This window comes from Podarcis gaigeae (genome assembly GCF_964106915.1).
Source record: "Podarcis gaigeae genome assembly, chromosome: 14".
Classification (NCBI taxonomy): domain Eukaryota; kingdom Metazoa; phylum Chordata; class Lepidosauria; order Squamata; family Lacertidae; genus Podarcis; species Podarcis gaigeae.
The window spans coordinates 2,315,856-2,340,584 of record NC_139690.1 but is presented as its reverse complement, the minus strand read 5'-3'; the positions used below and the strand labels follow the sequence as shown (position 1 = coordinate 2,340,584).

The 24,729-nt window shown below is 45.7% G+C and overlaps 2 protein-coding genes across 9 annotated transcripts in view; both read left to right on the top strand.

Moving 5' to 3' along the window:
• Positions 1 to 247: 247 nt before the first annotated feature.
• On the top strand, positions 248 to 9,641 carry TM2D3 (TM2 domain containing 3). 2 transcript variants are annotated; one of them, XM_083712259.1, is made up of 6 exons: positions 248 to 364; positions 2,055 to 2,150; positions 4,087 to 4,244; positions 6,116 to 6,290; positions 7,422 to 7,497; positions 8,819 to 9,641. In XM_083712259.1, the coding sequence occupies exons 1-6, from the start codon at positions 274 to 276 to the stop codon at positions 8,982 to 8,984; spliced, it is 762 nt and encodes a 253-aa protein (XP_083568385.1). In that variant the 5' UTR covers positions 248 to 273; the 3' UTR covers positions 8,985 to 9,641. The 2 variants fall into 2 exon arrangements, with proteins under 2 accessions (XP_083568385.1, XP_083568384.1); XM_083712258.1 differs by having other exon boundaries at positions 4,072 to 4,244.
• Positions 9,642 to 11,355: 1,714 nt separating this feature from the next.
• MAPDA (N6-Methyl-AMP deaminase) overlaps positions 11,356 to 24,729 on the top strand; it is a 42,325-nt gene continuing 28,951 nt past the window's right edge. The window contains exons 1-11 of one of the 7 annotated variants that reach the window (XM_083712236.1): positions 11,381 to 11,412; positions 11,835 to 12,027; positions 12,128 to 12,258; positions 13,037 to 13,097; positions 14,266 to 14,353; positions 15,439 to 15,520; positions 16,126 to 16,252; positions 17,314 to 17,394; positions 21,256 to 21,394; positions 21,972 to 22,072; positions 22,951 to 23,246. In XM_083712236.1, coding sequence (XP_083568362.1) covers positions 12,170 to 12,258; positions 13,037 to 13,097; positions 14,266 to 14,353; positions 15,439 to 15,520; positions 16,126 to 16,252; positions 17,314 to 17,394; positions 21,256 to 21,394; positions 21,972 to 22,072; positions 22,951 to 23,142 — 960 coding nt within the window. In that variant the 5' untranslated portion in view covers positions 11,381 to 11,412; positions 11,835 to 12,027; positions 12,128 to 12,169 and the 3' untranslated portion in view covers positions 23,143 to 23,246. Of the gene's footprint in view, positions 11,413 to 11,727; positions 11,773 to 11,834; positions 12,028 to 12,074; positions 12,259 to 12,577; positions 12,713 to 13,036; positions 13,098 to 14,265; positions 14,354 to 15,438; positions 15,521 to 16,125; positions 16,253 to 17,313; positions 17,395 to 21,255; positions 21,426 to 21,971; positions 22,073 to 22,950; positions 23,247 to 24,729 lie in introns of those variants that run through there. The other 6 variants (XM_083712235.1, XM_083712234.1, XM_083712231.1 and 3 more) reach the window with 6 other exon arrangements.

Sequence of the window (24,729 nt, the reverse complement as noted above, 5' to 3'; positions counted from 1 at the left end):
CAGGAGGTTTTTAAGGGATTTCTCCCCTGCTCCTTATAAATGATAACTGGGTGCCTGGATGTGCATCTCTCAGAGTCATGGGTTGGAGCCCCACGTTGGGCATTGCATGGGGTCGGACTGGATGACCCCAGGGGTCTCTGGCGCCTGCTGCTAAGACAGGCCACGCTGCTCCCGGCCTCGTGGTGGCAGCAGAGAGCACGGCCCGGCCTGCCCCGCGGGCTCTTGGGGTTGGCGCCTGCGTGGAGCCGAGCGGAGTCCCCGGATGAGGCCAAGATGGCGGCGGCGGTGGCGGCGCTGCGGGCGCTGGAGAGGCTGTGCCGCGTCGCCCTCTTCCTCTCGCAGCTCTACGTCCTCTCCGGGCGGGGTGAGTGCCAGGCCGGCCGCTTCGCAGGCCCACCAATGGGGCTCCGGGGGGGGGGCGGGGCCCTTGCACTCTGCACGCGCTCGGGGGGCGCCCGGGCCTCTGCCGTGAGGCTGCCTCTCCGGGACGGAGGCCTGGCCCCGGGGTCTCTCTCCGGGGAATGTTCCCGGGCTCTGCTGCACTGGCGTTTGCCCAGAAGCCGAGAGGCCAGAACAGCCTCTTTCAGCCTGGTGCTGTGTCATTCTCTCCAAACCTTAAGAGAACAGGTCTCTGCCCCCACAGGCCTACACTATAGAAACTGGCATTGGGATGATGGGAGTGGGCGGAGAAACAACCAAGAAAGGAGAGCGAAATGAAGTGGGGGGGGGAGTCATGTTTTTATTTTGTTAATATATACCTGGGTTTTGTTACTTCAGGATATGGAGGCAGACACAGTCTTTCTTGTGTTTAAGTATTACCTGGTCGCCATAGGTGACCAGGAATTGCATGCAGGGAGTGAGGGGGCTAATATACAAAGCTAGATTAAAGGGTATGCCTCTGAATACCCGTTGCTGGGAACTGCGGTTGGGGAGAATGCTGTGCTCAGATCCTGTTTCCAGGCTTCCCATAGGCATCTGGTTCACCACTCCAAGAACAGGATGCTGGACCAGATGGGCCTTTCTTGTGACCCGTCAGGGCTCTTCTTACGTTATTCCCGAATCTGGTTATGAGGAACTGCAAACCTATTATATTCAAGTCAGTCTTTGGGGCTTCTCACTGCTACCCTTTGCTGTGATTGGCAGTGTTGCTTTAGGACAGGGGTAGGCAACCTAAGGCCCGGGGGCCGGATGCGGCCCAGTTGCCTTCTCAATCCGACCTGCAGATGGTCCAGGAATCAGCGTGTTTTTACATGAGTAGAATGTGTGCTTTTATTTAAAATGCATCTCTGGGTTATTTGTGGGGCCTGCCTGGTGTTTTTACATGAGTAGAATGTGTGCTTTTATTTAAAATGCATCTCTGGGTTATCCGTAGGGCATAGGAATTTGTTCATTATTATTTTTGCCCAAAATATAGTCCGGCCCCCCCACAAGGTCTGAGGAACGCTACAAGGTCTTATCCAGTCTTGCTACTGTAGGACTTTTTTAAACAAGTCATGTCCAGCACAGACAAACGTCTCAGTTGTTGTGCTGTGCATCATTAAGAGGCCTTGAAAGATCCGAGACACCTGTTGTCAAAGGTGCAAATACCAGGCAGTGTTTCTTCTCTCTCTCCTTCGCAATTCAGCACCTTAATTCAAAGTAGTGATGCTGTTGTGTAATTTAACTTACTGGCTCATGGGTCTGAACTACCCACACTTTTAAAATGCAAATTGAAATAAGTGTGGCAAGATCACAGTGCTACTCCTTGGACTGGAGGTCCTGGGTTAGGGTGAGGAAGATGAGAAATACATTCTGAGGGACAGCACTATTACAGAGTAATAGTTCCCTGGGCAGAGAAAGTCACTCAGTACAGCGTTGGCAACTAGCCTCTAGAGGAGGAGTGTACTGAGCAATTCAAGCCACTTTATCTTATCAGCACCACTTTCTTTTGAACACACAAGGGATTTGAACCCAAGCCTGATGCTCTGGACCACACTGTTGCTTCCAAGTCGTAACTAAACATGCTTTGAATCCTGTTAGTATTTTGTGTTTCTTTTCCCCCACCCCACCCCCAGGATCACTGAGCTTAGAACACTCTCATCCACAAGCTCAGCTGGCAAAGGTTGCAATAGTTCCTACAAGCACACACATTCCAGTGTCTAAAGTATCAGGTATGTATTTTTTTTTCCATTCCATCTTGTACTTCTTAGAATGAAAATGTATGTCTTTGTAAACCTTACTCTGCACAGATCTTTAGAGGTTTGTGAGATATATTTGCCTACAGAACAGCTTATTTCTGAAGGACTCTCCATCCCACTTCCTCCATGTAAAAAACACACACCCTAATTTCTAGAAACAAATTCTCAAATGTAAGAAATAGCTAGAAAATTAGGGCTTTACATTTGCTAATGAGAGAAGACACACCGTTCTGTTATATCTTGATCCTTAAGATCATAGTATTTTGCAACTCAGAGTCTCTCTTGTGAACACTGCCCCAAGCTGCCACCAACAATCTGTTCCACATGGGCGTGTTCCACTTGTGCATACTATATAATGTGGCCCTTAATGGGAGGGAAATGGACTGTTTGGTCCCCTGTACAGGAAACAAAAACATAAGAAGAGCCCTGCTGGATCTGATCAAGGGTTCATCTAGTCCAGCATGCTGTTTCCCGCAGTGACCAACCAGATGCCTCTGGGACGCCCACAAGGAGGGCAGGAACCACTGCTGTTGTTGTTTCCCAAAAGCACTTACTGGGAGGCATTTCTAACACTAGAAGCCAAAGCTTTTTCTGTGGATAAAGCCCATTGAGTGGCTCAAGGAAGCAAAAATAATTTTCTTGAACTTAAAAATGAAGGAGGTCTTTCATTTGGAAACAAAACAATTGTACCCTGCAGATAAAGAAGCTGTTGATTATCTCCTACTAAGAGCCAAAGAACACTAATGAAACTGAAAGGTGTTGCCACCAATTGAGCAAAGGAACCAGCATGAATTATTGTGAGCAAGTCTGAATGTCATGCATGTGATTACAAATACTATTACCATATGGCATTGATAAATGCCAGAGTACTTTCTCTTTTCACTTTCCCTTGTGTGAGTCCATCCCTCTCCATGGATGCAGCTCCTATTTGTGTAGTAGCTATGGTACTTAAATACGCTTCGTGTTTCAAAATGATAATCCAGTAATATTTCTCAATGCTTACCTGACTTTTTTGTTTGAGTATTAATATACTTAATTCTATATAGCCTGTGAGTCAGTCACTTGCCTTTTCATTTGAATGTGACCCATAACTTTCCCCATAGAAATGTATCTGAATTGTGAAAAATGCTGGGGTTATGCAAAAGGTCCCCAGTTCTGTGCCCATCAGAGAGCCAGTGTGGTGTAGTGGTTAAGAGCAGTAGTCTCGTAATCTGGGGAACCGGGTTCGCGTCTCCGCTCCTCCACATGCAGCTGCTGGGTGACCTTGGGCCAGTCACACTTCTCTGAAGTCTCTCAGCCCCACTCACCTCGCAGAGTGTTTATTGTGGGGGAGGAAGGGAAAGGAGATTGTTAGCTGCTTTGAGACTCCTTAAGGGGAGTGAAAGGCGGGGTATCAAATCCAAACTCCTCTTCTTCTTCTTCTTCTTCTTCTTCTTCTTCTTCTTCATGCAAGGCTGGGAAAGACACCTGTCATTGTAGACCCTCCAGATATTGCTGGAGTACAGCTCTCAGCAACCCTGACCATTAGGCTTGCTGGTTGGGACTAATCAGGATTGGATTCCAACCATATTTAGAAGGCCACAGGGCATTCTAGTGTAGACAATACTGAGCTAGATGGTCTAATGTTCTGGCTCAGTTTAAGACAGTCATATCTTCCTAATCCTAAAAATAACTTGCATATAAGGGAGAGCCATTAAATTCTTTGGGCCTTATAGTGGATCTTACTCCTGAGTAAACATGCATAGGCTGCACATTACTAAAATAGGTGAAATGTAAATTGAACAGGTTAGGAAAAAGTAGTTGCTTAGGCATTCGTGTTCAGCAACCTAGGAATTTCAGATATTTTGTTCCCTAGTTTTTTTCTAGGGAATACTGAAACTTTTGTTCTCACCAGATTTTAATTCTTCAGAAGCCACAGTGACCCCATCGTATATGACCCAATGCCCTAGTAATGGACTGTGCAGCCGACTGCCTCCAGGATGTATGGACTGTGAAACAAATTGCTCCTGTATCTATGGCAAAACTGCTGTTTTTGAATGTAAAGCCAGATCCCAGGTCCACTGTGTTGTAAGTAGAATGCTTGTTCATTTGTAATATGAACATGAATCTTGCGGAAATACTACACCTTACTTGTTTGAAGGAGAATAATTACTTTGTAAAATATGTAATTGAATAGATACCTTATTCAGGAGATGCTGGATATAGATGAAAGGGATATTCTGTTGGGCCTAGACATTTGCTTTCTATCTGATAGGGGGATGATTCAATTCTGTACTTTAATTACAGAGACCTCAGCTTGTGGTCAGCAGTAGGGTTTGGCTGCTATGACCCCTTATAACATTTCATATGTGCATTTATAGATTATTTTTTCCCCAAAAGACATATCCTGTTTTACAGACTCTTCCCAAAGCGATAAACAGTAAAAGCACCAGCAATCAAAACAAATACAGTTTCTGATCCAGTGCTGATAAAGACTGAAATAAAAATCTCTACTTCAAAGTTTTGTTGAAAGCAGAAGAAGGTTGTTAACAAGTGCTGAAAAGATTATATAGATGGTCTCAATCAGGTCAACAGGTCAATCGCGGTCTGCTGGTAGATCCCAGTGAGGTTTTGGTAGATCTCTGGCTCCCTTTCCTTAGTGTTGCTAAAACTGACTCCTGCCTTGCCCCGCCCTCTATTGTTTGATCTCTGGAAGGGAAGATGGAGCTTCCTCTGTGCTGCTGTTTTCATCCATAGCGATCTTTTTGTGAGTGACTTTACCCCTTTGTCCCCTGCCTTTAACCCCAGCCCCAAAACAGGGCTTTCCTCCCTAAAAATAGCTCAACAACTTTGAGCTGAACCTCAAAAAAACGGGGTAGTTTTTAATTCTGAAAGTAGATTGCAGCCTCTTGAGAGTTGGCCACCCCTGGTCTAAACCAATTGGGAGGTCCTTGGTGCATGACCTACGATGGTCCAGCTGCCACAGACTAGAAATGGCCAAAGCTGTTAGAAGGCACTCCTAGCCACTAAGGTCACCTTAGTGACAGATGGATCCAGGAGACCCCCGGACAACAAGTCCACTCCTTCAGAGGAAGTACATTCTCTACCCAAAGCAGGCAATTGACCAATTACACAGACTCAATAAGTGTTCACAAATTGTGCATTGGTCTTGTCAAGATTCAGACTCAGTCTGTTGGCTGCTATCCAGCCCACCACTGCACCCAGGCACTGACCCAGGGCTTGCACAGCCTCTGCTGATTCAGATGTTACGGCGAAAGAGAGCTGGGTTTATCAGTGTACTGGTGACACCTTGCTCCATATCTCCTAATGACCACTCCTAATGGCTTCATATAGATGTTAAATAGCATTGGGGACTACATAGTGCACTGTGGCACCTCACAGCTCAAGAGCCTAGGGGCTGAGAAACACTATTAAATGCCGTCTGCTGGAACTGTCCCTGAAGAGGAGACCAGAGCAATGCCCCTGATACTCATTTCTTTCAGAGAGTATAGGCAGATGCCATGCTCCCTTGTATCAGAAGCAGGTGAGATCAAGCAGAAGCAGCCAGGTCCTTCCCTCAATAAGGGTCGTCCATTAGGGCACCCAAGGTAGAGTCAGTCACTAACCCAGATTGGAATGAGTCTAGACAATCAGTTTCCTCAAATAATGCATGCAGCTACACCAGTTGAGGGTGAACCTTCATGCACCTGTTGAAGTCTAATCCAGGAAAGCTTATGCTTCAGTATATTCCCACAGGACTTTTCTTTTTTGGCACATAACAGCTCATGTGTTTGACTTTGTGCTTGCTTAATTTAGTAAAAGTATCTAGAACTTAGGTGCTCTCAGCTTCCAAAAAATCAAGTGTATTTGGTGATTCTGTCACACTCCAGTAAGTCCTCTCTGGTTAACCTGTGTATTATTTCTGGAAGGGTGAGTTAAGATTTCTGATTCTCATGCAGGATGAGAAAAACAATCGCCCAGAAACTTTCACAATCAACATGACTTGCCAGCTTTGCTGGCAGCTCCCTCCATCAGATTATGTCTGTTCCAATCCTACAAACTGCAAAACGGTCTCTTGTCCACGAGAACGATATAGTGCCAATTGCACGGTGCGGGATCATATTCATTGTCTGGGTAAGCAATGCCTTAGTGTGGGTGTTTGACGTGGGGAGAAGAAAGGCGTCTTTCTGAACAATATTATTCACTATTTCCAGAGCATCTTGTTCGGACCAAGAAAAAGTTTGGGATCTTAGGTTATGACTAAGCTGTGTGGTATCCAGCTTATTAAATGAAGTAATATGCATTGGTCTAGGCATAGATGTTCTAACCATCCCTGCCCATGCCCACCACTTTGGAGCAAGAGGGTATTGTAATGCAGATCACCAATCCCATTTTTCCTGGTAAAGGTTTTCTCTCTCACACCCCAGGGGGTTCTTATTAGCCCACAGTTAAAGTAATATGATACCATGATGGTCATTTGGTGTTAGACAGTGTAGTAACTGTCTACCTTCCTAAAAGTTTCTGGTTATTAGATGATTGCTGGACCTTACTGCAAAAAATAATCACAATCAACTTGTGCAGACACTAGGCAGAGGGAAAAGCCTCGCAGCTTATCAGTTATGTGTGTTGGCATCTAATTTAGTGGTAAGAAGCTGTTGAGTGTAAGTAGCTTCCGTGTGCTGCTCTGGTTTGCCAGAAGCGGCTTAGTCATGCTGGCCACATGACCCGGAAGCTGTATGCCGGCTCCCTCGGCCAATAAAGCGAGATGAACGCCACAACCCCAGAGTCAGTCACGACTGGACCTAAAGGTTAGGGGTCCCTTTACCTTTACATAGCTGTTGAAAATGATGGGTGAGCCACCTCAACATGAAAAGGATTCTGATCCGGGATCTTGTCCTTATGACCAAAATTGATCAGTTATGAAAGTACCTCTTTGACCACACTTGAAATTCAACAAGAGATAAGATCTCTAAAAGGCTCCTGAGTAAGATAGTGTCCCTGAAGAATTCTCTAAAATTCTAACAGATGTTTTGGGGACAAAAATACCAGACTTGGGAGAAATGCAAAAAATAATGCTAATGAATAAAAAGGGGAAAGATGCAATACTGATAACAGATCAGCCTATATCACTCTTAAATCAGGGCTGTAAAGTATTTGTCACAGTTTTTGCAATAAGATCAATTAAGATAATTTCAAAGCACACACTGCAGCACTATTCCTGTTTGTGGTCTTGGCTTTATGATTTCAATGTCTGTTTATTTTAAGGTAACCGTACTTTCCCCAAGATGCTTTATTGTAACTGGACAGGAGGCTATAAATGGTCAACTGCCTTGGCTTTAAGGTAGGAATAGGATTACCTGCTTTCTAAATAAAATACTCGTATTTTTCGCTCTATAGCACGCACCTGACTATAACACGCACATAGTTTTTAAAGGATGGAAAACAAGAAAAAAAATATTCTAAACGAAACAGTGGATGTATGATTTTTGTGGTTCATGCTGTGGCCACAGACATGTGATCTGACAGTGAGTTTGGAGTAGCCCAATGCAAAAATCCTGAGGATCCATGTGCATCTATGCTTTGTAACCACGTTTTTGCACCACTGTGGCCCCAGGCAACAGTGGGTGCGTGATTATTTTGGTGCAGGATGTAGCCATGGACATGCTATGTGATCTGATGGTGAATTTGGGGTGACCCAGTGCAAAAATCCTGAGGATCCATGTGGATCCGTGCTTTGTAACCACGTTTTAAGTGGGGAGGGAAGGAAAAGCACTCAAGGGACAAGGAGCACACATGGGGTGTGTGGAGAAAGATGCTGCTAATAATGAAGAAGAGGGGTATAAGGGGGGAAGGCTCCTCTCCTCTCCTCTCCCACTTTGCTCCTTTAAATCAAGCAGGCTCTGCTTTTCTCCCTCCTCCCCGCTCATCCACAGCTTAGCAAGCTGAAAAACTTTGTTACTATTTAGCAAGCTGAGTGAGGAGGAGAGAGGGACAGAGAGCCTGCTTGCTTTAAAGGAACCAACCGGACAGGAGCCGCTTACACTCGTGTAAGCGGCTCCTCTCCTCTCCCGCTTTGCTCCTTTAAAGAAGCAGGCTCTCTTTCCCTCTCTCCTCCCCACTCAGCGGCTCTTCTCCCGCTTTGCTGTTTCAAAGCGAGCCACGAAAGAGGGAAGGAAGGGGAACCATGGATCCTCTGCTCACGACTGCAGCAGATCCCCCCCGCCACCCATAGGCATTCCCTCCATAACACGCACAGACATTTCCCCTTACTTTCTAGGAGGAAAAAAGTGAGTGTTATGGTGCACAAAATATGGTACTTTCTTTTTTGGACTTGATGTTTGGTTAAGCTGGTCAAGGGAGCCTGGTTACTTTATTTTGTCTTCAGGCAGTTCTGAAGGATGCTGCCTGTCCTGAGTCTTGAAAGCAGAATGGGATACTACCAGTATTTTGTGTTAAACTGTAAAAATAAGTGCAAAGTTTTCATTTTTTAAAAAAATTATATCACTAGTAGGCTCATTTAAAGTAGATGATTTTTTAAGTCAGTGTTAATCAACATTATGCTATTTGTCAGGTACAAATAATTTAAATGCTTTGCTGCTGGCATCAGTAATGGATGTCTGGATTTGGACAGCTTCTCAGACATAATTGTGTTGTATTTGCAGCATCACACTTGGCGGTTTTGGAGCTGATCGTTTCTACTTGGGCCAGTGGAGAGAAGGTCTGGGCAAACTTTTCAGCTTTGGAGGCCTGGGAATCTGGACTCTCATAGATGTACTGCTCATAGGCGTTGGTTATGTGGGCCCTGCTGACGGCTCACTTTACATCTAACCATCAATGCAAGAAACGTCAGAGATGGATTGCACTTGGAAACACACAAACACACCTAGGAGAACTTGTTCCATATTTCACATATATTTAATGTACAGCATCTGTACTTAGACTGCCTTTAACTTAAGGTAAAATAAATGAATGGATCATTGGATGATGGGTTTTTTTCTGGAGTTTGTTTCCTTTTGGCTTTTTAAATGCACTTAATTTTTTTTCTATGAAAAAACATGTTTTAAGTTGTGCAGTTCTGTTTCTTGGACAGATGTAAACTAATTTACTACATGTCTAGCAAGTTCCCTTTTTATCATCAATTTTTATTAAATGTTTTCAATATAAAATACAATAAAAGCCAAACTAATCTAGAGGAGAGAAATAAGAAAAAAGGAAGAAAATAAAGAAGAGGAAGAAAAGGAGAGAAAGTATCTTTCTGTTACCCCCTGAGTAAATCCATTGAGCAGCAGATTTTAAATTTTTATTACATGTGTTTATCTCCTGCATTCAGTTTTTTATTTCCGAGAACGGTACATGCAGTGTATGTGTTAATTTAACTTGATACTTTGGCTCCTGCAGGACTGAATGTTACATTGTTATTGCTAGATAACCTTAGAAGTTGAGTCTTCTAATATAATGACTGTAATAAAATTTTCTTTCACCACACATATTTCCTTTAATACTTTTCCTTTTCCTAATGGGCTCACTTCCATGTATGGCACCTTTTTACCATTGGACCCATTGGTCTCATCTGCTCAATCCGCCATTTGTATAGTGGAGGGGCATACACCTGGACTTGAGAGCCAGCATGGTGTAGTGGTTAAGAGCGGTAGACTCGTAATCTGGGGGACCGGGTTCGAGTCTCCGCTCCTCCACCTGCAGCTGCTGGGTGACCTTGGGCCAGTCACACTTCTCTGAAGTCTCTCAGCCCCACTCACCTCGCAGAGTGTTTGTTGTGGGGGAGGAAGGAAAAGGAGAATGTTAGCCGCTTTGAGACTCCTGAAGGGGAGTGAAAGGCGGGATATCAAATCCAAACTCTTCTTCTTCTTAAGCTGTACAGTGAAGCCTTTTACAGGTGAAACTCAAAAAATAAGAATATTGTGGAAAAGTTCATTTATTTCAGTAATTGAACTTAAAAGGTGAAACTAATATGAGATAGACTCATGACATGCAAAGCGAGATATGTTAAGCCTTTATTTGTTATAATTGTGATGTTTATGGCGTACATCACAATTGTAACAAATAAAGGCTTGACATTTCTCGCTTTGCATGTCATGAGTCTATCTCATATATTAGTTTCACCTTGTAAGTTCAATTACTGAAATAAATGAACTTTTCCACAATATTCTAATTTTTTGAGTTTCACCTGTATTTATAGCCCACCAGATGCCTTCCACAGCAATGCTGATCAAAGGTAGGGTGGTTGGGAGGCAAGTACTGTATAGAAAAGCAGACTTGGCTAGAGCCATTAAATTAACACAGAGACTTCTGCTGCTTTGGCCTCAGATATGAAACTTGGGAGGACCCAAAGTTAACATTATGACTCCCATACAGTGGTACCTCGGGTTACGAACTTAATTTGTTCCAGAGGTCCGTACTTAACCTGAAACTGTTCTTAACCTGAAGCACCACTTTAGCCGCCGAAGCACGATTTCTGTTCTCATCCTGAAGCAAAGTTCTTAACCCGAGGTACTATTTCTGGGTTAGCAGAATCTGTAACCTGAAGCTTATGTAACCTGAGGTACCACTGTATCCTGTAAGAATAAGAATTGGTGGGGCAAAAACCTTCTAAGGCTGATGGGAGAAAGACTCCCATGTCTTTCACAATTGCACTTGCAGCTCTGTTCTCCCAGCCATTGGCGCTCCCTCGGCCTGAAAACTGAGTGGGCCCTGCACCCCAGTATCAAATTCGACAGGCCTTAGCTCTCCCGGAGTCTTACCTTTACCTCTCCCAGCCGTTGCTGAGGACAGAGATTGCAGCCTTTTCTCCTCTCGCGCTGAGCACCAAAGCAGCAGCCCTGCCTGGCAACCTGTAAAGCCACATGGATTCTGTTTTTGTGTGCAGTGGTGATGCAGCAAACCTCTGGCCGGTGGCCTTTCTGGTGTAATGATGCACGGGGGGGGGGCGGGGGGGAGCTGTAGAAAACCAAGAGCATCTGTGGGACTGATCCATATTTTGGTGCCATAGTCGCACAGCAAAGCGGATGCGTGACCTGACAGTCACTTTGCAAAAGAAGGCAAATGCAAGAGGGTCCTTCGGCAGAATGGTTGCTTCCAGGATCCGGCTCCTTTGGCGAGCCTGCCTTGGATGGCGCGTGCGAGGCCGGGAGGCGGTGCTGCTCCTGGGCGGGCCCCGCGAGGGCAGCCCGGCAGAGGCGCCGCGATGGCGGATGAGCCCCCGGGAGCGCGCGGCTTCTACCGGGAGCTGCCCAAAGTGGTGAGGCCGGGGCGGGAGAGGGGCGCCGGGGCCAGGCCTTCCCCACGGCCAGGGGCCTGCCGAGAGCTCCGCCCGGCCCGGGGAGCGGCAGCTTCGCGGCGCGGCCTAGTCAAGGCGAGAGCCGGGCGGTGTGGCGGGGAGGGAGAGGCGTGCCGAGGAAGAACGGGCAAGGCCGAAGAGCCGCCTTCCGAGAGCATCTGGCTGGCGGGCCAAGGGTCTCCCGGCTGAAAGGAGCTCTGGCCAGTCCCTGTTCCCAATCCCCTCGCTGAGCCGTCTTGGTGTCAGACACCTTCTACACTTGCTAGCCCTCCATTTTTTAGCCACCCGAGGGAGTGACCATCACGGCATGCAGTTCATTCTGTAAGTGAATGGTTTGTTCTGTAAAAAAGAATTGTTTTTGTCTTTCATGAACCTATTGCCAGTCAGTTCCGATGGATGATGAGAGAGAATTTATATATCCCACTGAGGAATTTCTTCCTGTGAAGCATCTTGAAGCTATCACCTTCTACTTCTTGTGGCCCCCAGAAGGCTGTCAAGAGGAGAATGCGGCCCTAAAAAAAAGGCCCCTGATCTTGTGTTGTGTAGGCGGCCAGAAATAAGAACTGACAGCATAAGGTTAAGGAAGAGAGTGAACTGGCAGGGGGAAAGGGGGTGTTTTTAAAATGTTTCTAATGAAATTTGGGGAGCGTTGAGCACATATTTGCTTCTGAATTAGGAGCTGCATGCCCACCTGAATGGCTCCATCAGTTCTGCTACCATGAAGAAATTGATGGTCCAGAAACCAGACCTTCAGGTTCCTCATGGAATGACCATGATTGACAAGGGCAAGAGAAGAAGCCTGGAAGAGTGAGTATGTCTCAAGTCTGAGCCTTAAGGGCCCGTGCTGGAATTTATTAGGTGAAGCATCTGCCTGGCTGCCTCCTCCCACCCTCTGCACCTGTTGGTCAGATGGATGTGTTGCTCTTTAGATGCAAGGAGAAATCCTTGTACTGCAACTTCGGCCTTGTGCATGGTTGAATGTGCTAGCATCAGCAGCTGACCTTCAGATGAAGCACAGCCCTGATGCTGCATCCTCACCCCCTAATTCCCAACCAAACTCTTTGTTTGGCACTCCTGTTCCTCCTGCGCTGCATAATTAACTCCGCCATATGCTCTTAATTGGCAGCGTCAGGCTGTAGCAGAGAAGGGATGAGGACCTCTGCATCAGCATCCAAGGGACCAGCTCTTTTGAAGCCTCTCTTCCTTGAATGCTTTCATCCCAGCTGGTCTTTAGAACAACTTGTAAGAGCTTGAACTTTAGGTTTGTTTCTTTCCTCCTCCCTCCCTATCCATTTTTCTTTTGTGCTGAGTCTTTTTAGGTTATAATGCTGAGGACATGTCTTCCTTTTTATATTTTATATTTATTTATATTTATATCATTTATATATTTAATATTCCTTTTATGTGTACATTTAATTCAGAGGTGCATGCGTGTGGGAAGGGATGCATGATAAATGCAGAAATCTATTTGAAACAAAGGTGATCTCTGGAAACGAGCTCAAAAAGCTGATTTTGGGGGAGTGTGCCACTTTTCCCTTTGTTTTGATGAATGCCTATTCATTGCAATTCTCTTTTCTTTCTTTAGGTGTTTTCAGATGTTCCAGATCATCCATCAGATTACCAATAGGACTGAAGACATATTAATGGCAAGCTAACTCAAACTTAATTTTAATGTGTGTTCTCATAGCATGGAGCTTCCTGCAGCCAATGGGAAGCCGGCCAGCATCGCAGAAGGTGGTCCCTGCTCTGCTCCATGCTGGTTTAGCGTGGCGCACCGGAGCCAACTGAGCGGGTGGGGGGGATCCATGGGCCAGTTAAATGATCCCCATGGGCCGCTTGTGGCCTATGGGCCTTAGGTTGCCAACCCCTGGTGTGGTGCTTTGAGTGTTGGACCAGGGTTCAAATCTCTACTCAGCCATGAAGCCTGGTGTGTGACCTTTGGCCAGTTGCTGCCTCTCAGCCTTGCGTAGCACAGGGATGTTGGGGGGATGAAATGGGGTGGGGAGAATTAGCCCGACCACCGTGAGCTCTTTGGAGGAAAGAAGGTGGAATAGAAATGCAGAAAGCAAATACAAAGAATAGAATAGAATAGAATCAGTCTTTTGCTGATGATGAAAAGGAATCAATCACTGGCCAAGCATGGGGTTGTTTTTTGCTTTATATTCTTGGTGTATTACTTACATATATCTCTGCTTTTCTTCCACCCTTCCCTTTAAGGAGCTCGGAGTGGGGCACACAGCCATCTCTTGCCCTTCCCAGCTCAGACGTTCTCCTTGGAGCAGAGCAGGTTTAGACTCAGTGATCATCACTGGCCAAAGATCACCCAGTGAGCTTACTGGCGGAACAGGATTTGAGGCTGACTTGTGTGTGCTGTTTTGAGACTGAGGGACAGCTGATCATTGCAAAGAACTGAAGAAACAGAAAAATATTAGCATGTAAGGTGTGGTTAAATAAGGTTTGGCAGCTGGAGCAATTATTAAAAATTGGTGAAGTGGTAGGTAGCTGAATTCCAATCATTAATAAAAAGAATTCTTAATGGATGGAGTCTTTTTAGAGGCGCGGAGATGACTACAAACTCATGTCTTACTATTTCACAATTCACATTACAGTATTTTTGAAGTGTTAGGGTTGTAAATGAATTGTATATGAAGCATAACTTTTATATCCTAGATTTTGCATATATTTATATTTCATGATGATATAAGAATTATTTCTGAAAAGTAGAACCAGGTATGTGAGTGAATTTGAGATTTGAAATGATGGCAGTGTGCTTTGTGAATATCCTTTAGGTTCAAAATACCACTATAATTTCAGGTAATGAAAGATGTTGTCCAGGAATTTGCTGCTGATGGAGTCAAGTACCTAGAGCTAAGGAGCACGCCCAGAGATGAGCCGGCCACGGGTGACAATTTCCCTTTCAATTTATAATTGCCTGCTCTTTGCCACTAAGCAAAAAACTTGCCCCCAAGTTCTCCTCCAAGAAGAAATGCTCTTCCCTCGCCAGGATTTGGGGAGAGTGGAACATCCAGATACCTCACAACAGCCACTCCCTTCCAAGATGGGGCATTGCTTTCCACAGACATACATTCAGTGAAACAATTTATTTTTCACTTTACAGAAAACATACTCAAGGTATGCTTGCATTAAAAAAAAACACACTCAGCAAAACTACAAATAAAATAAATTATTATAGAACATCAGTTGAAAAAGGCAGCTGTGTGAGGGAGAAGTGCTCCCCCCTTCTGGAGCAAGGCATGTTCTCCCCCCCCCCCACCACCAGCTGAGGTCAGGGGGGAGCACTTCTTGCTCCAGCTCACTTCAAGCTCCAGGTCTTGCCTTGAAGCCCCTCCCTTACCCGCTCAACAGCTGACATCATAAGGCGGGGGGGGGGGAGCCCTTGTGGGCCAAAGGGGAAGCCAGGGCTGGTGGAGGTTCCCCACCTAGATTCCTCCTCTAGGGTGAAAAGCAGTCCACAACTATTGGGAATAGATTTTATTTATTTCATTTCATTTCCCTTTTTAATTGGGATAGACCAGCTTTCTACATTGCTATACTCAAGGCAGCTTACAAGCTGAAGAAACGAGACTATGCGAGAGCACACATCTTCATAACTAAATGGCATGGAGAAGTTTTTGGTGCAGTGGGCCGGACTGGACTGGGCTGGTCTGAATAGCCTCATCTCGTGCCCTTTCCTGGAACCTCCTGGCTTTCAGGATGGAGCTAAAGCCCCGCCATTTTTTGACCCCAGTGGCTTTCTGCAGTAGTGCAACCCTGGCTTGGCAAATGTCTGCACTTGAGTCCTGTGAAACGAAAGCCGGGGGGGGGGCGGTCAGTTGTGACCTGACCTTTAGTGATATATGGATTGGGGTATGACTGAGGTCAAGGCATACCAGGAAACAAAACCCTAGGGTTGTGTGTGTGTGTGTGTGTGTGTCAAAAACACTTTATACCTTCTGTTTGAAAGGAATGCAGATCTTCTCTTCATAGGTATGACCAAAAGGACCTATGTGGAAGCTGTACTTGAGGGTGTAAGACAATGCAAGGAAGATGGCTTGGATATAGACGTTAGGTAAGTTTGCAAGCGATACACGGGTGGCGCTGTGGTCTAAACCACAGAGCCTTGGGCTTGCTGATTGGAAGGTCAGTAGTTTGAATCCCTGTGACAGGGTGAGCTCCCATTGCTTGGTCCCTGCTCCTGCCCACCTAGCAGTTCAAAAGCACGTCAAGTGCAAGTAGATAAATAGCTACCGCTCCAGCGTTTCCGTGCGCTGCTCTGGTTCGCCAGAAGCGGCTTAGTCAAGCTGTGTGCGGACAAACGCCGTCTCCCTCAGCCTATAGAACAAGATGAGTGCGCATCCTCAGAGTCGTCCGCGACTGGACCTAACGGTCAGGGGTACCTTTACCTTTACTTAAGTTTGTTAGCCAGACTCCTTTTGTTTTAAATGCCACTGATTCTAGTGCTGAATCTCCAGCAAAGGATTCCCCAAGCTTATCTGGTGTTTGCCCTGTCTCCCTGGCCTTTTCTGCGAAAGGAGCTAATTGCATTCACTTGAGCAGGAAAAGAAGTTGGCTGCCGCTGTACAGTTTTCAACCTGGACCAGTCCCTACATCACAGTCCTCGTTTGTGAGCTAATGGTTGTTACTTCTGCAATAATATAGCTATCTATATTCTAGGTTTCTGTTATCTGTGGATAGAAGAGGAGGACAAACAGCTGCCAAGGAAACAGTCAAACTCGCCGAAGATTTCCTGCTTTCCACAGATGGAGTGGTGGTAGGCTTGGACCTCAGTGGAAACCCTTCAGTAAGCTTCCTTTAAAAAGAAGAAAGAAACACCTCTGCCATCACCCAAACTATCATATGTTTCTATCATGATTCAAGCCAGCCTTCATCAACCTGCTTTAAACCATGAGTGTTGTGACCTGCCTTGGGACCTTCGGGTGAATGGCGGGAAATAAACAAATAAGTGGATGCTGGGACTGTGCTGGCTCAAGCTGAGCAGAGTTGTAATGCAAAACAGCTGGAGGGCACCAGGTTGGTGGAGGCTGTGTTAAGGCTTCTGTTCACCTGTATCTTAAGAACCTAAGAAGAGCCTGCAGGATCAGGCCAATGGCCCATTTAGCCCAGCATCCTGTTCTCACAGTGGCCAACCAGGTGCCTGTGTCAAACCTGCAAGCAGGATTTGAGCACAAGACTCTCCTCCAGGAACTGGCATTGGCTCTGGAGGCAGAGCAGAGCCCTCATGGCCAGGAGCCCTCCAGAGCCCCCTCCATGAATTTGTCCAACCCCTTTTTTAAAGCCACCCAAGTTCCATAGTTTAGGGACGCGGGTGGCGCTGTGGGTTAACCCACAGAGCCTGGGACTTGCCGATTGGAAGGTTGGCGGTTCGAATCCCTGCAACGGGGTGATCTCCCGTTGCTCAGTCCCTGCTCCTGCCAACCTAGCAGTTCAAAAGCATGTCAAGTGCAAGTAGATAAATAGCTACCGCTCCAGCGGGAAGGTAAGTGGTGTTTCCGTGCGCTGCTCTGGTTCGCCAGAAGCGGCTTAGTCCTGCTGGCCACATGACACAGAAGCTGTACGCCGGGTCCCTCGGCCAAGAAAGCGAGATGAGCGCTGCAACCCCAGAGTCGGCTGCGACTGGACCTAATGGTCAGGGGCCCCTTTACCTTTAATTTCCATAGTTCAACTCTGTGCTGCTTGAAGAGGTGCTTTGTCTTGAATCCTCCCAACATTCGGTTTCTCTGGCTGCCCACAAGTTCTAGTCTTACGAAGGGGGGGACGGGACTTTTCTCTCTCCACATTCTCCACGACTTGCATAATTATGTAAACTTCTTTCCTAAGCTATATTTTTGCTTTACCTTCAAGGCAGGACATGGCAAGGACTTTCTGGAGCCTCTTTTAGAAGCAAAAAAAGCCGGGCTGAAGCTGGCGTTGCATCTTTCGGAGGTAACATTCTGCTGCCGGGACTTGCTCATTGAGCAGCTTCTCAGGCTAAATGTGGCACCAGGATTTATTTATTTTAAGTGATGTGTGTAGGGTTCCCTGCGTCACCTGGAAGACAGGTTGTCTTTGCCATCAGCGCAGCACTGGCAGGCCACCACGGTGCAAAGCTGCAGTGTGACAGTCCCGCCTGTGTAGGGGCCACTTGTTCAGTTTGCACTGGCCACATGGGAACTGTGCATGGGCAATAAATAAATTAGTAGTACCTGTAAGTGGCTTACTACAAGGCTTACAATTTAAAAAACACAACACGCAAGGGGAAAGGGACAGGGAGGGAAGAGGAAAATCAGTGCGGAGGCACCAGTTTCTAAATAGCAGTTCCTGTATTAGCCAGCTGGCCTGGTTCAGGGAACGAGGCCCCTGATGCAGTTAGCCCTGCTTCCTGTCTCTCCCACTGGGACAGTCTGAGGCAGGGGTCAGCAAACTTTTTTCTTTTTTTAAACATAATTTTTATTAACGGGCCAATCCAATCACATTATTTCCAAATCACATTACTTCCAAATTATACAGCCAGATTTTTAAATTTTGTTGGGGGTACCCTTACATCAAGCTCCGAACAATAATCAAAACATCACTTCTGTTACTGCTTTTATCAAACGATTCTATCCAGCTCTGTCCAGATAGTCTCTTTATTACTTCTTCATCTTCTTGTTGTTATCATGTATTCCTTTCTTTGCAATCTCTGATAATCTTCACAAGCAGGTTAAGAACAAACAACATCTGCATGGATTTTGCACACTCCAAAGGTCATATCTCATAAGGACAACTGCCATTACTCCCCTTCTTCAAACATTTATCCTCGGTCCGTCCTATTAATTTTCCCCAGCTTGCCGCGTATATCACTAAGGGGCTCTGCCAGGTTATCACATTCAATCCATCATTTACATTCCAATGACCCTGGTCCTCCTCTCCTCGTATTTCGTCGACAAGCCTGTCTTAGCAAGACGCCATTAACAACTGCGTCATAGAATTTTCCTTCCGCACTCCATATTTATCAGTCCTCTCTTCAGTCAATAATTCACTCCACACAGCTCATAATTCTTGCTTGCGATTAGTAAAAGGCGACGATTCGTCTCTCTTGGGGTGAAGGTTTATAAATACTCACATGTCAGCAAACTTTTTCAGCAGGGGGCCGGTCCACTGTCCCTCAGACTTTGAGGGGGTGGACTATATTGGGGTGGGGGGTGGGAGAAGAGAAGGTTGAAGAAGACTGGAAGAAATTTAAGATTTATTTACAAAAATATTGTATTTTGGTTGAATGTTAAGAAGGATGCTAGATCACAAATAATTGTCCACCACTGAATTAGATCCGAATTCGACGATAAGTGAGATTAAGGAAAATATAAATCTTTTGGAGAACTGCTAGATCCTATTTAAATGAGCGGATATAAGATTGTAAACAAGATGGTAATTTGCTTGGAAAAACTTTTTTTTTTAACGATGTAAGTGAGAGCGGGAGACGTGAGGGAGTCCAAAGAAGTGGCGAAATTATGTTATGATATAAGTAATGTTGTTTATTATTTATGCATTTGTATTAAAAAACCTTAATAAATATTTATTTATATATATATATATATATATATATATATATATATATATATATATATAGGGGTGGGGGGTGAACGAATTCCTGTGCCACACAAATAACCCAGAGATGCATTTTAAATAAAAGCACACATTCTATTCATGTAAAAACATGCTGATTCCCAGACCGTCCACATGCCGGACTTAGAAGGCTATTGGGCCAGATCTGGTCCCCAGGCCTTAGTTTGCCTACCCCTGGTCTGAGGATGTGGCTGCCCCAGGTAACAGTGGAGGGGAGAGGAGGAGGAGGAGGCAGTGGAGGGATCCTTGATCTTTCCCCAAACCTTTATATTTCCTCCTTCAAGCTGGCAGCTTGAAACGGCAAGCTGGAGTACCTGTCTGGGGTTATATCATCTGCTTCTTGTTTGAATAAATTTTATTAGAATTTAAAAAGAGAGATACAAAGTTTATTATCACATATCTTTTTTATCCAGACTAAAACATTACTTTAGATAAAAACACAGATACAAAAGAAAGGAAGAGAGAGAGAACAAAAAAATTAAAGTTAAGAAACTAAGGAACTTACAATTCTTCATCTGTCAGCAAACTATATAAACATTATTCAACTCATCCACTCCAATATAATCCCCAGCATGACTACTTTCTATAAACCAACATTATCTTCAGCCTTCAAACCAAAATGCCATTATTTCATGCAAAAGGTCTATGAGAGCTTTCCAATCTTTAATAACTTAACAGTGATTTTTCTCTGATTAAGCATGTCAATTTTGCCCTCTCAGCTAAGTCTAATAATTTTAATAACCATTCCTCCATTGTTGGTAATGATTAATCTTTCAATCTTCGTGTATATAAGTTTCACTGTCCTAATCATATATTGGAACAACGTTCCATAGTCTTTTTTTCCCTTTTTCTTTTTTGTATATCCATAAGTCCCAGCAGGAAGAGTTCTGGGTTCAATTGAAAGTTAGCCCTCAAAATTCTCCATATCATTGTTTATGTGTATCTAAAGTTATTGGCTTTTTCACTTGTCCACCAAGCATGATAGACTGTCCCTTCATGTTCTTTACATTTCCAACAAGTATTGGGGATATTTTATCAATGGTACATGGTTTTATTAAAGTTTCCTTTTATAACACAGTGTATATTTTAACCCTTTAGTCCACACATTTTCCCACTGTTCCATTTGTATGTTATACCCACAATTTCTCACCCATTTGATCATGCCTACTTTAATTTGTTCTTCTTGCATTTGAAATTTCGACAATAATTTATACATTTTCGCAATCATGTTCACCAGCTGTACACAATTTGTCTTTTTTTTTGTTTGTTCTATACCTCCAGTTAGGCATTCCTCCCCTCCCTTTTTCAAGCTGCAGTTTTTGTCCCTACTCCCCCCCCCCCCTTATCATTTCCCTGCTGATATTTCTGTGTTCAAAGGGAGATGGTGAGGGACAAATGGAACTTAGCAGAATAGGCTAACCAAGAGGGCTGGTGTACCTTCAACTGAGAGGTGATGGATCCTAATTGATTTTGGAGAGGGACAAACAATTATTTGCATTCAGTGTGTGATTGCATTTAATATGTCTAGGCTTTTTTAAATTGTGATGGATGCAATATTGATCAGGATTGGGATCAGAGCACGTAGCTTTCCCTGCCTCCCCTATAAATAGCTGTGAATAATGCAGTGAAATAGAGGAATACATGTAGAGCTTCACAAACTGAGCTTTGCTGAAAAGGCACCTCATCCCTCTGGAAAATAAGGGATATCCATCTTTATGGTGTTTTGATTTTTACAGACTTGTTAGAATTTCTCTTTTGCCAAAACTCTGGAATGTATTGACTGATGTCTCTGTACCCATCTCTGCTTCAACATTTCACACATGTTTTCTGTGATGATTTTGTTGTACACTTGATTTTGTGTTTTAATAAAACAAACATTTATATACTACATACTGTTTCCAAAAAACCTGCAATATATCTTATGGGGCTCTTGTTTTGGTTGGTTGGTCTGGTTATTTCAGCTCATAGAACTTGAAAAGGTGCGCAGTGGGTGAGCAAATGCATTGAGGGGATGAAGGTGAGCGCGGGGCATCACAGCAGAGGCCCATCTGATTATGCACAGTGGGCAGAAGGGCAACACGGTGGGGGTTTTCTTCCTTCCTCGTGATACTGGAACCCAAAGAGGGTCCTCCAGCAAAGCTGAATGGTGGGTTCAGGACAGTCAAAAGACAGTGCATAGCTAATCTGTGTGTCTTCTCTCAGATCCCAAACCAGGAAGAGGAGACCAGGCTTCTTCTGGGCCTGCCACCTGACAGAATTGGACACGGTACATTTCTTCATTCTTCATCATTGGCCTCAGGGGATCTTGTGCAGCTGGTTCGGCAAAATCGCACACCCCTAGGTAAGGAAAGGTGTTGGAGGAAAGATGGAGGGTCCCTGGGATTCACTTTCCTTTGCCATTTCGCCCTTGGGTGGGAGAGCTCAGCTGAGGTTACCAAGACAACTGTGGCTGTGGCAGCATTTTTTCAGGCCCTGGTGAGAGGAGGGGAGGAAGGTGGCTGGTGCTGAGCACCGTTGTTCCTCTTCTTCCTTCATCACAACGTCCACATCAAACATTCTGTTTCTAGCTTCACAAGGGGATTTGGGGGCACTTCCACTGGGAAAAGCCTTTCTTGAATGCAGGGCCAGTTTCCATGTGGAAGCCCCCTCAAGCCAGGGCTTCCTCCCAGGAGGTGGGCTGTGCCACATGCCACTACTGACACCATCTCATGTGGAGTCTGCAGACACAACCAGAGCAACGCCAAGGCCTCCACACTAGGGTCTGCGTCTTTGTCTTCACTGCTATACCTGCGCTGGAATGAGGCTTTGCTCGTGCGAGGTGACCACGTCCGCTTTAGGGCAAGTGCTTTGGCTGGCCTTCCCATGCTTGCTCTCCCCGTTTGACCCCTTCTGAACCAGACTTCTCTCGTCTTCCTCAGAACTCTGCCTGACATCAAACCTCAAAAGCCAGACGGTGCCTTCTAGCGACCAACACCACTTCGGATTCTGGTACAACCTGGGTCATCCCATCGTGCTTTGCGTAAGGCACTCTGCGTTAACCAGACACACAAAGATGTCAGGGTGGAAAACCTCTTCAAAAACAATAGGGCAGGCATGTCCAAAGTCTGTTTCTGGGGCCTAATCTGCCTGCCGGTCGGTTTAATCTGGCCCCTGTGGCAGTTTATTTCCTGGGGTAAAAAAACCTCAAGAACTTCAATCCTAAAAAAAGCTCAAGGCCCTTCACTTCATCCAATCTGGCCCTCTTTGAAAAAAAGTTTGGACACCACTGCATAGGGAGGAGCCCCCCCCCCCCCATTGACATGTTGTAATAGCCTTGCCAGATCAGGAGGAGCCATCTGTTGCAGCATTCTGATTTCCCACAATAGCCAATCAAATGATATTTATTTATTACACTGATAGCCCACTTTTCCTCTCCAATAAGCTCAAGGTGGCGTCCCCTGTGAGTTAGGCTAGGCTGAAAGGCCCAAGGTCACCCAGTGCGCTTCATGGCCGAGCGGGGATTCGAACCCTGGTCTCCCAGGTCCTAGCCCAAGACTCCAACCTTTACACCATGCTACCTCCAGGAAGTCCATGAACAGCCTTCCCTCTACTTTGTATCTAGCAAGCAGCATTCCCAGGTCTGCTGCCCCTGGGCATGGAAGTTCTGCTTCCCCTCGTGGTGGATGGCTGCTGGTTGAGCCATCTCATCCTGGCCTTTCTGGCACCTCCCACACCCCACGCCCTTCCGGCCTCACAAGCGACAGCCCTCAGCAGGGACATCAGGAACAGAAAGTTTATATAAAAAGTATTTTTGGAAGGCAGTCTACATTGTTGGCTAGGAAAATATTCTGTGATGCAATCCTTTAAGTGCCCAAAGCCTATAAAATTAACCCTTTTACCATTTTCTTTTACTGCCAGACGGACGACAAGGGGGTTTTTGCGACTGACCTGAGCCAGGAGTACCAGCTGCTTGCGGACACATTCCAAATGTCCAAAGCACAGATCTGGGAAATCTCCTACAATGCCATCAACTGCATTTTTGCTTCCAGTCATACAAAGACGAAACTGAAGGAGCAGTGGCATCAACTGAAAGCATCTGTGCTTGAATAGCCATATCAGACCACCAACAACTATGGCACTCACGCTGCATGCGCAAAGTGTTTTCTTTTTTTAAAAAAACGTATTTTTTATTAAAGATTTCTTGATTTACAAAAGTATGTGCAACATCTCTTTTTCCAAGTTACATTTTCTACAGATCAGTTTCATTTGTTGAGACATTAGTGTTACATTAGGAAGAAAAGGGGGAAAGAGGTGGGGGGAACGGTAAGTGGGGTGGGGTCAGGTGGTGATGTTTCTATTTTACTTAATGTATGTGCGGGGTTTTGTGTCAGCGTCGCTTGTGCAGGTAATTATTATTATTATTATTATTATTATTATTATTATTATTATTTATACCCCGCCCATCTGGCTGGGTTTCCCCAGCCACTCTGGGCGGCTTCCAACAGAACACTAAAATACAATAACCTATTAAACATTAAAAGCTTCCCTAAACAGGGCTGCCTTCAGATGTCTTCTAACAGTTTGGTAGTTATTTTTCTCTTTTACATCTGGTGGGAGGGCGTTCCACAGGGCGGGTGCCACTACCAAAAGGCCCTCTGCCTGGTTCCTGTAACTTTGCTTCTCGTAGCAAGGGAACCGCCAGAAGGCCCTTGGCGCTGGACCTCAGCGTCCGGGAAGAACAATGGAGGTGGAGACGCTCCTTCAGGTATACTGGACCGAGGCCGTTTAGGGCTTTAAAGGTCAACATCAACACTTTGAATTGTGCTCGGAAATGTACTGGGATCCAGTGTAGGTCTTTCAAGACGGCCACTCCCAGTCACCAGTCTAGCTGCCGCATTCTGGATTAGTTGTAGTTTCTGGGTCACCTTCAAAGGTAGCCCCACGTAGAGCGCATTGCAGTAGTCCAAGCGAGAGATAACCTGAGCATGCACCACTCTGGCGAGACAGTCCACAGACAGACAGGGTCTCAGCCTGCTTACCAGATGGAGCTGGTAGACAGCTGCCCTGGACACAGAATTGACCTGCACCTCCATGGACAACTGTGAGTCCAAAATGACTCCCAGGCTCTGCACCTGGTCCTTCAGGGGCCCAGTTACCCAATTCAGGACCAGGGTGTCCTCCACATCCGCCTGCCTCCTGTCCCCCCAAAACAGTACTTCTGTCTTGTCAGGATTCAACCTCAATCTGTTAGCCACCATCCATCCTCCAACCGCCTCCAGACACTCACACAGGACCTTCACCGCCTTCACTGGTTCTGATTTGAAAGATAGGTTGAGCTGGGTATCATCCGCATACTGATGAACACCCAGCCCAAACCCCCTGATGATCTCTCCCAGTGGCTGCATGTAGATGTTAAAAAGCACGGGGGAGAGGACAGAACCCTGAGGCACCCCACAAGTGAGAGCCCAGGGGTCTGAACACTCACTCATCCCCCACCACCACTTTCTGAACACGGCCCAGGAGGAAGGAGTGGAACCACTGTATGACAGTGCCCCCAGCTTCCAGCCCCTCTAGATGGTCCAGAAGGATGTTATGGTCGATGGTATCAAACGCCGCTGAGAGATCCAGCAGAACTAGGAAACAGCTCTCACCTTTGTCCCTAGCCCACCGGAGATCATCAACCAGTGCGACCAAGGC

Excerpts from the sequence above, each read along its gene's own strand:
- TM2D3 (XM_083712258.1), top strand. The coding sequence starts at position 274 with ATGGCGGCGGCGGTGGCGGCGCTGCGGGCGCTGGAGAGGCTGTGCCGC. Across the intron at positions 6,291-7,421 it reads GGATCATATTCATTGTCTGG|GTAACCGTACTTTCCCCAAG; the intron begins GTAAGCAATGCC and ends GTTTATTTTAAG. Across the intron at positions 7,498-8,818 it reads TCAACTGCCTTGGCTTTAAG|CATCACACTTGGCGGTTTTG; the intron begins GTAGGAATAGGA and ends TTGTATTTGCAG.